The sequence below is a fragment of the Megalobrama amblycephala genome, linkage group LG1, assembly GCF_018812025.1.
Source record: "Megalobrama amblycephala isolate DHTTF-2021 linkage group LG1, ASM1881202v1, whole genome shotgun sequence".
NCBI classification, from domain to species: Eukaryota; Metazoa; Chordata; class Actinopteri; order Cypriniformes; family Xenocyprididae; genus Megalobrama; species Megalobrama amblycephala.
The window spans coordinates 3,606,139-3,618,620 of record NC_063044.1 but is presented as its reverse complement, the minus strand read 5'-3'; the positions used below and the strand labels follow the sequence as shown (position 1 = coordinate 3,618,620).

The following is a 12,482-nucleotide window of genomic DNA, read 5'->3' as shown; positions in this document are numbered from 1 at the left end:
TTGAGGTTGAAATCGGCTTGTTTTTCGGAGACTCTAGCACGCAGTAGGGGCGTGTCATTGTCTGTGTGTATTTCCATACTGGGAAGCGTGGCTACTTACTATGCAGCGCTCTGGCCGGCTCTAGCTGATATCAAAATTCAATGAATGTTTTGAAGTACTTCTTCGACAAGCCGGATGCTTATGAACAAGCGCTCACTGATTCTGAAGACGATCTGAGCGACGATGAAAGCGGCATAATAAGACATTACCTCTCTGGAGTCGGGTAACGCGTCGGCGCATTTTGCAGGATTTTTTTTTTTACATTGCAGCAAAACAGACTTAAAATACTCCGTCATTTTTTGTCATAGAGACATAAGTAATATATCAATTGAAACTATAGAATGTCTTCTTTTATTTGTGTACACTCAGAGTAAAAACAAAATGTTATATTTAAACAAAATAAAGAAAACTAACATTATGCGTGATCTCTCGTCTCCCTCTGAACGAAGTCCAATCTGATAGTTCTCAGAAAATGAACTGTAACTTAGTGAATACTAATCATAAAAAAATTATACTTAGCCTATGTCTGAAAAAACGTTGAAATGTCAAGTGTTAAAATGTGTAAGTCAAATCGAAAACAAACCTTCTGTGTTTATGTAATCTGTATGAAAAGAGAGCCATGTCAGAAGTCCGTGATTCAGCTCATTATCTGCTAATGCGGCCACGCCCACGGAGCCAGCGCTATTCAGACGCAAATTCTGAGTCAATGCATGCATTCATCGTCTCAATCGTGTATTTATTGACTTGAAAAGTGTTTTGAATAGCCATAGTTAGCGATCTCTGGCCTCTCTGTTAGTCCAGTTATTTCCTGGATTGCCTATTCTTCTTTAACAGGCTTCTCAGGTGAGAACATTTCATTTCATGATTATAGTGACCAAAATGATCACGGTTATCACAGAATCCTGTTCAAAAAGTCAATTCACCAAGTTTTATGTGGAAAACCAGCAAATAAAAAATAAAATTAGCATCAATATGTACTTTTTCTTTACATAAACATTAAAATAATAACATTAAAAATGATGGGCAGATTTTAAAGGAGTGTCTTGCAACATGTTATCTACAATGCACAAGTTCAAATAGAGTTTTGACAAAAAAGTCACATATTTCAGCCTCTAAATCATTTTTATAAAAGTCAAAAAAGATAAATTACTGACATTTACAATGCACATTAACCTTTATTATTAATAGTATGCGGTCCATGCAGCTTTATAGGGGGTATGGCTTATCTAAATGAGATGTAAATGAGCCCTATTGTCACTCCCAGCAGGTGAGAACAGGCGAGAACTGCAACTTTAGAGGCGTTTTTCTCCCTGTAGAGCTTTCTTGATTGCCTACCTTCAATTGGCCACAACTTCTCCAAATATTATCAGATTTCCATGTGTCACACATCGTTGGAAAGCTTGGAGACTGCACTTTCAGAATCTGTGAATAACTCAAAATGCCCCAAAACCGACTTGTGTCCCTACTTTCCATGACTGGTCACATATTTGGGCTAATGCAGATATGGCCGACATGGAACCCATGAACAAACCCATTTAGGGCCCATCCTGAGGCTAATTCAGATATGGCCGACATGGAACCCATGAACAAACCCATTTAGGGTCCATCCTGAGGCTAATTCAGATATGGCCGACATGGAACCCATGGACAAACCCATTTAGGGCCCATCCTGATGCTAATTCAGATATGGCCGACATGGAACCCATGGACAAACCCATTTAGGGCCCATCCTGAGGCTAATTCAGATATGGCCGACATGGAACCCATGAACAAACCCATTTAGGGCCCATCCTGAGGCTAATTCAGATATGGCCGACATGGAACCCATGAACAAACCCATTTAGGGCCCATCCTGAGGCTAATTCAGATATGGCCGACATGGAACCCATGAACAAACCCATTTAGGGCCCATCCTGAGGCTAATTCAGATATGGCCGACATGGAACCCATGAACAAACCCATTTAGGGCCCATCCTGAGGCTAATTCAGATATGGCCGACATGGAACCCATGGAAAAACCCATTTAGGGTCCATCCTGAGGCTAATTCAGATATGGCCGACATGGAACCCGATGGACAAACCCATTTAGGGCCCATCCTGAGGCTAATTCAGATATGGCAGACATGGAACCCATGGACAAACCCATTTAGGGCCCATCCTGAGGCTAATTCAGATATGGCCGACATGGAACCCATGAACAAATCCATTTAGGGCCCATCCTGAGGCTAATTCAGATATGGCCGACATGGAACCCATGAACAAATCCATTTAGGGCCCATCCTGAGGCTAATTCAGACATGGCAGACATGGAACCCATGGAAAAACCCATTTAGGGCCCATCCTGAGGCTAATTCAGATATGGCCAACATGGAACCCATGGACAAACCCATTTAGGGCCCATCCTGAGGCTAATTCAGATATGGCCGACATGGAACCCATGAACAAACCCATTTAGGGCCCATCCTGAGGCTAAATCAGATAGGGCCGACATGGAACCCATTGAAAAACCATTTAGGGCACATACTTGGGCTAATTCAGATAGGGCCGACTTGAAACATATGGACAAACCCAATTAGGCATGCCATGTTGGCTGTGATGGGAGTCATGTGCGAAACCATCATGGTCAGGAACCATGCATCTAGCTCTTACAAATTGATTTTCACTGTATTGTCTGAAATAGCAGTTTCTGCTCTGCAAAGGCAGCACAATTAGACTCAATTATAAACAATAAATTTCGTATTGATTCTTGAGTAGTGAGACATGTTACAGAACTGATAAAAGGAATTATGTTTGGATCCATCTGTTCGACATGTTCAGAAGAAATCATGTTTAAGGGGCAGGAGCAATTTCCTGCTGCTTTCATTTTCTCACAAATGTGTGTTTTTCTGTCACAGCAAATATTCATTATAAATATGTAGACACGTGTAGCAGTCACACTGTTGAATGGATTGAGGCTACAGGGTGGTGGTCTCAGCTTACTATGCTGATAAAATACCCGTACAGTATTTTGCAAACGTGTATTAAATGAAGGGGCTATTTTGTTGTGTTGGTATTTAGTTACTTAAAATTATGAATATTACCTGAAAAAACGTTTCTTTAAAATTTGAATAAAGTAGCTCACATATCATGGTTGTGACAGAAATTATACTCTATTAATCAATACGCACAATTACTTAAATTGAAAAAAAAGATAGACACTGTAAAGGTGTGTGGTTTTAATGAACTTTATCAAATATTTATAATTATCTGAAGGCATTGACAAAAAGTAGAGCTGTGAAACCTCATAAAAGAGGTCGACTTTTAAAATCTTTTTTCATCAATCGGGAGTAATATTTCTTTAAAACATACATATTTATGTTTTTGTTTAAAATGATCAATCTACACTACCATTCAAAAGCTTGGGGTCAATAAGATTTTTTTTTTTTTTTTCAAATAAGACTCTTATGCTTACCAAGGCTGCATTTATTTGATAAAAATTGAAATATTATTAATAACTTTTTCTACTGTAATATATTTTCAAATGTAATTTATTATTGTGATGCCAAAGCTGAATTACTCCAATATGCTGATTTACTGCTCAAGAAAAATTTCTAATTTTTAATCATTTTGAAAACAGTTGTGCATAATATTTTTGTGATACATTTTTTTCAAGAGTCTTTGATGAATAGAAAGTTCAACCATTTTTTGAAATAGAAATATTTTGTAACATTATTAATGTCCTTACTGACACTTTTGATCAATTTAATGTGTCCTTGCTAAAAAAAAAAAAGACCCCAAACCAAACTTTTGAAAGGTAGTGCACATGAAGTACTATGTTATGGTCTGAGAACAGGTAGTTTTAGGAATAGTGATCATCAATTAATAATCACTGAGTTTTGTTTTTTTGTTCTTTTTACAAAATGATTTACACCGAAACTCGTTCTGCTGATGTCTCATGAATAAGACCCCATGTTTGAGAGTAGCTAATATAAGATGGCTTGACAGTTCATTGCATGTGTATGTCTATGTGCATTAAATTACCTGTAAATGTCTAAGTGTGAACACCACAGGGTCGGTCAGAAACACACGACTGGACTCTTTATTGATTGATGCCGCGATGACGTGTGAATTCACCGCCAGGCCCCGCCCACCTGGCCCCGCCTCCATTTCCATCTTCACAGTGGCGTTTTCAGTGGAGAGGAACGGGCCCAGATTCTTATAGAGCACGAAAACAACTTTTACCTGGCCTGTATGGAGAAACGCAGCACAAAAAAAAAGAAATAGAAAGAGAGTGTTATTGAGTGGCAGAAGGATATGAATAACAACTAAGAGGAAAAAGGGAGCGGTGGAGCGAAATGAGTGAAGGTTAAAATGATTTGGACTGGGAGGGGGTGAGTGAGTGATCAGGGGATGAAGGAATTTTAATATGGAGGGCAACGTAACATTCATCTCTTCAGCACTCACTCACTCCGTTTCTTCCGTATGAATATTTCATGTGCGTTTGTTTCAATCATACTAATCTCACTTCCCCCGCCCGACTTGCCTCCGCTGAGAAGCAGCGAACGAAGGCGCACCTTCAAAAAGAGGCAAAACGCAGGAGTGGCGGGAAAAAAAGCAAAGAGTAGGAGAGATGATGGCGGGATAAGATGGCTAAGAGATGGAGGGGACAGGAAGGAGAGAAGCAGAAGAAAAGAGAGCCAAGATTGCGCTGTCAGCCTGAAAATGATAGTAATCTAGTCGCCTCTCGGGCTGTTCGATTAAGAGCGCCGTTAAGAAACCATCAGGGAAGAAATAGTCTCAGCGCTTTTGTTAATCTGATTAGGTTTATTATTATCAACCAATAACCGCGTAAACCAAAGTGGAAATTTTGCTAAGCTTCAGTGAAACTGCACATGGAAGAGCCATGGATGGTAATGGATGGGGTATAGAAAGAGAGAGAGACGCAGCTGTGACTGACCGTTGCGGCTGTACTGTTTATAGGTGGAAGCCCTGAGCTGGATGATGGTGTCACTGGGACCGTTCTGAGGGAACGACAAATCCTGAGAATCCGTCTCTGTGTTCAGCACACGCACCTCTAGATCTAAAGACACACAAAGATACACACTTTGAGAGTCTGAACTGCAGCACAGTAAAAATCCTTGAAAGGTTACAATAAAGCTACCCATTTGGAAAAGTTAAAAGCTGTTGAAAGAGTCGCTCACTACACTGCAGCTATTTAACAGAGCACTCTAAATTTAATACATTTTTATATTATACTGTACATTATACACTACTTTTTAAAAGTTTGGGGTCAGCAAGATTAAAGAAATTAACACTTTTATTGGTAACACTTTATTTCGATGGTCCACTTTAGACATTCTACTAACTATAAGTAACTTTGCAACTACATGTCAACTAGCAGTCATTAGAGTATTAGTAGAGTATCTGGTCAATATCTGCTAACACTTTATTTTGATGCTCCCCAACGGACATTCTACTAACTAGAAGTAACTACATGTCAACTTATTGTTATTCCTAAACCTAACCCTAACCTAACGTAGCCCCTCCAGTTGGCATCTGCCCACTCTAAGCAGGACGCGGACCCAGGCCCGTCCACATGGGAGTCGGGTGCTCTAACAAGAAGGCTAAAGACCGCAGTCTCTAGCGTCAGTCGCTAGAGCACCTCTTGAGTTCAGGGGAGTGAGTGGTCTTTAGCCTCCTTGTTAGAGCGGCCGACGCCCATGCAGACGGGCCCGGTTCGCGTCCCGCTTGGAGCATGCCAGTGCAAACTGGAGGGGCTACATTGCTGCCATGACCCGGATGGGAGTGAGGTTTAGGGGGGTGAGTGTAACAGATGTAGGCTAGTAAGAGCTGTGCATGTAAACCTCACTCCCCTGAACTCAAGAGGTGATCTAGCGACTGATGCTAGAGACTTTACATGCACAGCTCTTACTAGCCTACATCTGTTACACTCACCCCCCCTAAACCTCACTCCCATCCAGGTCATGGCACCAATGTAGCCCCTCCAGTTTGCACCTGCATGCTCCAAGCAGGATGCGAACCAGGCCCATCCGCATGGGCGTCAGGCACTCTATCAAGGAGGCTAAAGACTGCAGTCTCTAGCGTCAGTCGCTAGATCACCTCTTGAGTTCAGGGGAGTGAGGTTTACACGCACCGCTCTTACTAGCCTACGTCTGTTACACTCACCCCCCTAAACCTCACTCCCAGCCGGGTCATGGCACCAATGTAGCCCCTCCAGTTCGCACCTACATGCTCCAAGCGGGGCGCAAACCCGGGCCTGTCCGTATGGGCGTTGGGCGCTCTAACAAGGAGGGTAAAGACCGCAGTCTCTAGCGTCAGTCGTTAGAGCACCTCTTGAGTTCAGGGGAGTGAGGTTTACATGCACCGCTCTTACTAGCCTACATTTGTTACACTAACAATCCTACTACTCTAATGAGGGTTAGTTGCAAATTAATGAACGCTAGTTGACATGTAGTTGCAAAGTTACTTATAATAGTCAGTGTTGGGGGTAACACATTACAAGTAACATGAGTTACATAATCAGATTACTTTTTTCAAGTAACTAGTAAAGTAACGCATTGCTTTTAAATTTACAACAAAATATCTGAGTTACTTTTTCAAATAAATAATGCCAGTTACTGTGTTTTCCCATTTATTAACTGACAGATCTCCTGTCCCCATGTTGAGAGTAAATTGGGAGTAAGTGCAGAGGCGTTGTGTGCGCGGTGTGAACATGATGGTTATTCTAGAGACTAGTTCTAGACTGAGGCTGCGTTCCAGTTGGTTTTTTTTATGTCCTTCCCTCGCTAACTTCTCGTTGACTCGGATGAACATCATTGCTTACGTTGCATGAGTGCTCACTACTGGCGGAACCTTTGCAATGGGCTGAATTGGAACGTCCTAAGCCCTAGATCACTTGGAATCCGCTATGGAGCTGATTTATTGTTTAATTTTTTTCCCTTACAAAATTGTTTATTGTAGCATTCTATATGTATAAATGTGTGTTTTAAATATTTAAAAAAAATAATATATCATAGAGTTGTTTGTGGTGGGGTAAATCAAACGCGATATGCGGTGATGTCACAATCGTGTTGCATTGTGGGTTATGGAACTGGTTGAAGTGTACATATGAAGTAGACTCGCTCCCTCAGTCAAAATCGAGGGAACAAGGGTCTGTTCATATAAACTTCCCTCATCCACTTCACAAAGTGGAACGCACTTCAAAATGGCGGCAGCGATTCCCCCGAGGGGAAGTGCTTAGGGAAGTTTGCGAGTGGAACGCAGCCTAAATGTGAGCATACATTTACTAATTTCTTCTCCTGCATCCTTTTCTTCTGCAATCCAGAATGGCAGTACAGCTGAAAGGCTTGTTTGTTTGAACTGCGCCCTCTACCGTACAGGCATGAATTTGCATTTCCTTCAGCCTGAGGTTTATTCGTTTCACTTTTGGTGTGAAAGGGCCTTTACATTTCCCAAAAATATAACTTTTTTGTTGTTATAAAAACAAACAAATAAACATTCCAGCCCAGATGAGAAAAAGTAATACAAAAGTAACCTAACACATGACTTTCCATAAAAATCAACTAAGTAATGCAATTAGTTACTTTTTTAGGGAGTAACAATATTGTAATGCATTACTTTTAAAAGTAACTTTCCCCAACACTGCTTATAGTTAATAGAATGTCTGGTTACACTTTATTTTAAGGTGTCCGTGTTACACTGTAAAGTAATTATGCATTTAATTACTGAGTAATAATAATTAACAACGTGTACTTACTATAGGGTTAGGGTTAGGATTCGGGTTTGGTTTAGGGTTAATTGCATGTAATTATGCATAATTTATAGTTATTACTACAATAACTAAATGTAATGTGTAACAATGACACTGTAAAATAAAGTGTTACCAAATGTCTAAAGTGGACCTAAAATAAAGTGTAATCCTTTTATTCAGCAAGGACACATTCAATTGATCAAAACTCACAGTAAATACATTTATAATGTTACAAATTTATTTTTTTCTTTCTTTCTTTCTTTCTTTCTTTCTTTCTTTCTTTCTTTCTTTCTTTCTTTCTTTCTTTCTTTCTTTTTTTAATTTTTAATTTTAATTTTTTTTTTCAAATAAATGCTGTTGTATTGAACTTTCTATTCATCTTTGGGCCTGTTTACACCTGGTCACTTCATGTGTTTTTACTAATCGGATAGCGGATCTGATTTGTTAAAATGGTTCCATTTATACTTAGTTAATTTACACTTCATTTACAGTTCATCTCCACAAAGCGAATATAAATCTGATCTTTAATTTCTGTGCTATATGCAAATTTAATGGAGTTTACGTCAACAAAAGCAACAGATATGAGCTGCATTTTATTTATCATCAGCTAAAAAAAGACCGTGATAGGAGAAACAGTGGCATCAGCACTGTTGAGATCATTTAGTCTCATTACTTTTAATAAAGATGATTGTGTTTTGAGCATCTGCAACTTGCTTTCAGTTTAATTTGCAGCAGTTTGTGTGTCGGCTTGTTGAAGAGATACTCAGCTGCTCATCTGCGACTGTCATATCTGTCAGTTTCGTTTAATTTGGAATGAGTGTCAGACCACCACCAGAAGTGGTTTGAGTGATCGGATTTAAATCCGTCTCGAATGCGTTTCGGAGGGCATTTACACATTACATTTATCTTTTCATGTTTGGATAGCTATCAGATCAGAGAAAACTGAAATATGAAGTGACCAACTAAATATGAAGTGACCAGGTGTAAACAAGCCCAAAGAATCCTGAAAGAAAGAAGCATAGAGTTTGGTTCCAAAACGCGATAAACGCCATTTTCCAAAAAAATTGAGTTTCCGCCAAAATCAGTATTGTATCTGGTCGGTATTGAAAAGTCATTTATTAATTTTGCGCAAAATGTGATATCCGTCGTGTTATTCTGTCATGTTTTCTCCCTTTCTTTCCAAAACGCGACAAACGGCAGTCTCCTTTTTCTGCAGAACGCGATATATCCGCTCAACCAATCACAGTGCTCCATTCCACTCACTGTAAACACTGAAGGCTTTTTTAAAAAGCCATTTTTAATACCAATGTACTCGGCAAATGTGTTTATTTAACGATGGCGCCAGATGCTCTTTAATCGGTAATGACGAATAATTTATGACATTAACAAGATGACCCATTGAATTCATTTTGGGAGCAATGACTGAATGTATTTTTAGTAAAATGCCTGAATATAAGATAAATATTGGCAAAGTTTATTTGTCATATATGTGAATCAATTTACTTTGTTGTGTATTTTCAATTTGATAAAATATAAAAATAACTTTTATATTGATGGATTAATTGCATTTTTTTAAAAAACAAGTGTCATGGATTTATTGCATTTTGGGAAAAAAAAATATATGTTTTTATAATAAACTTTTTAAAATCAAAATGTAGATTTGAATTTTTAATGTATTTATAACCAAAAGATGCTATGTGAAAGTTTGAAACAGAAAATAGTGGTTTTCATCTTGCCACTTTCTTGGTAAAGAAAACACTTTTTTACTCAAATTAATCAAAATGGAGTTATTGTGTTTTGGAACCAAACTCTTCAAGTGTATGCCGGTTTCCACAAAAATATGAAGCAGCACAACTGTTTTCAAAATTGACAATAATAAGAAATGTTATTTGAGCATCAAAACAGCATATTAGAATGATTTCCGAAGGATCACGTGACACTGAAGACTGGAGTAATGATGCTGAAAATTCAACTTTGACATCACAGGAATAAATTAAATTTCACAATATACTAACATAGAATACATTTATTAAATTGTTATAATATGTCACAATATTACAGCTTTTACTGTGTTTTTGATCAAATAAATATAGCCTTGCCCTTGGTGAGCATAAGGGAATTCTTTCAAAAATCATTCAAATTTGTACCAAGCCTTAAAATTTTTAACAGTGGGAAAAAAGAAAAAGAAAAAGAAAAAGAAAAGATGAAAGTCTTGAACATAGTCATACTAAATACAAAAATAAACAACAATTAAAAAGGTATAACAGTGAACATAACTGAGTAACGACTGCTGAATCAATACTTTAAACATATCAATTAAATGAACCATTAGAATGAATAATTCCCTATAATGAATCAGACTTCCCAATGCTACCTCAGGGTGAGACAACATTCTAGGACAGTGAATTTGCTTGACTGAACAGCTGTGGGCAGGATACGAAACAACAAATAGAGATGTAACATTTAGTTGAGCTACACTGCTACTAAATCACTCGGGAACAAATAGCTTGCTAATGGAAAAACCACAATCTTGAAACACAAAATTGTCATGTTTTTGAAAGAGCCATCAACATTTGCTAACACTTTACACTTTATTACTGTAGTAATAACTATAAACTATGCATAATTACATGCAATTAACCCTAAACCAAACCCTCATCCTCACACTATAGTAAACACATGTAGTTAATTATTATTACACAGTACTTAAATGTATAATTACACTTTAATACAGACACCTTAAAATAAAGTCGAACCCAATATTTAAGTTAGTCACTCACCGACATTGGCAGCATGGTCTGAGAAGTGATTATTGTACATGTTATTGGCCAACAGGAAGGCGCCCTTCTCCATGACGTCCAGTAGCATGGTGGCAGTGTGTGCCTGCTCCGTACTGTTCATGTCCTGCCATGACTCTAAAGCCTCGGCACGCAAGAGATTATCTACGGTCTGCACAACCGCCTGCGCACACATACATAAACAAATATACAGTTACAATTCATTAGAATTACATTTGACATCAAAAATCACTAAACACGGCTTTCTGTGAATCTTATGTAACGGATGAAATTTATTTCTACTAAGGAGCAACATCTTATAGGCCATTATAAATGGCATGAGCGCTAAAAGAAAGCCTTGGGCAAGACGTACAGCATTATCATTGCTAGAAGTCTCTCGCTCTCTCTCTCGCGCTCACACGCGCAAAAACAAACCAGCCGCAGTTAAAATTCATCTGAGGTAGGCATATGCAATAAAAAATATGGATGTCACATTCTAGGAAGCCTGTATATGTTATGCATTATGAATGCGGTCATAATGCCACACTGTAATGCATTATATCTTTTCATTAAAAGTAACCAACAATATAAAATATTTTAATACTTCACGGTACCATGTTAAAAGACCCCATGAAATCAAAATGTGCATTCTGCTCTATAAGCGACTTCACTCTCAAACATTCACAAATTTACTTTTAGCAGATACACTGCTTAAACATTAAACACATTTTAATGTTTTTGAAAGACTCTTATGCTCATCAAAGTGGTATTTATAAACTGTATTTGTTCAAATAATATTATTTGAATATATTTTAAAATGTAATTTATTCCTGTGATGTCAAAGTTGAATTTTCAGCATCATTACTTCAATCTTCAGTGTCACGTGATCCTTCAGAAATCATTCTGATATGATTGATGCTCTTTATTATTTAATTGTCATCTATTATCTTTCTTAATATTATCAATGTTGAAAACAGTTGTGCTGCTAAATATTTTTGTGAAAACAGACACATTTTTAGTAGTCTTTGATGAATAGAAAGTGCAAAAGAGCATGTATTAGAAACAGAACATTTTTTAAACATTATAAATCTTTACTTTCACACTTGATCAATGTAATATATCCTTGCTGAATTAAACAAATCTTACTGACCCCAATATTTTGAACGGAGGTGTACATGCATTTAAAATGTACAGTTTCTTCAAGGAAACTGAGCCAAAATAATAATAAAATTAATAAATAAATAAAAAACAGAAGACACATGTTGCACAATGAGAAGTATTACCACCTGCAACCAACTAGCAAGTAGCAAATCATGGGTCGTTAAGTATTACACCAAACTATTAGACATATTTTATTTATTTCATTAGAGTATTTTAGTACAGTAGCCCTTCAGGACCACAGCTGAACAGCCCAGATGTGTGATGAAAGCCCAGATGCATAACGACTTTATGAATGTATATTAATATCTTTGAAAAGCGTTTTATATACAGGCTTCGCAGAAAGTGTTGTCATAAAATGTTCACAGTCAGTCGCGGGATAGGAATCGAGTATCAGTGTATGTGCGCAGTGTAACGGAGGATAAGAAGAGATACGAGAGGTGAAGTGCGTCTGTGAACTCATACAGATAACGCTGCACAATACCTGAACGTAAGCCCGGCAGGTCCTCTCTCGCTTCTGCCACTGCAAGACACAATGGAACAGCTTTCAGTTACACACACATATTCATGCAGAAGAGTCATGTTCAAGAGTCGAGATCTAATGGAGCCTACATAATAATAATAATAATAATAATAATAATAATTTGCATCTATGATATTTATTTTGTAGTCTGTTTGTTTGTTTTTATATATATATATAAAAAAAAGGTGTTAAACGTTGTAGAAATCAACCAACTGTTTACTATCCAACTAAATCT

General features: G+C 37.8%; 1 protein-coding gene across 2 annotated transcripts in view; it reads right to left on the bottom strand.

Annotated features, from left to right (window-relative positions):
- The window catches only part of adgrl1a (adhesion G protein-coupled receptor L1a), a 113,677-nt gene that overhangs the window by 27,350 nt on the left and 73,845 nt on the right, over window positions 1–12,482 (bottom strand). For both annotated transcript variants that reach the window (XM_048167280.1, XM_048167348.1), the window contains exons 10-13: window positions 12,209–12,247; window positions 10,570–10,750; window positions 4,976–5,098; window positions 4,060–4,265 (exon numbers count right to left, since the gene is read on the bottom strand). In XM_048167280.1, the coding sequence (XP_048023237.1) occupies window positions 4,060–4,265; window positions 4,976–5,098; window positions 10,570–10,750; window positions 12,209–12,247 (549 nt within the window). The remainder of the gene's footprint in view (window positions 1–4,059; window positions 4,266–4,975; window positions 5,099–10,569; window positions 10,751–12,208; window positions 12,248–12,482) is intronic.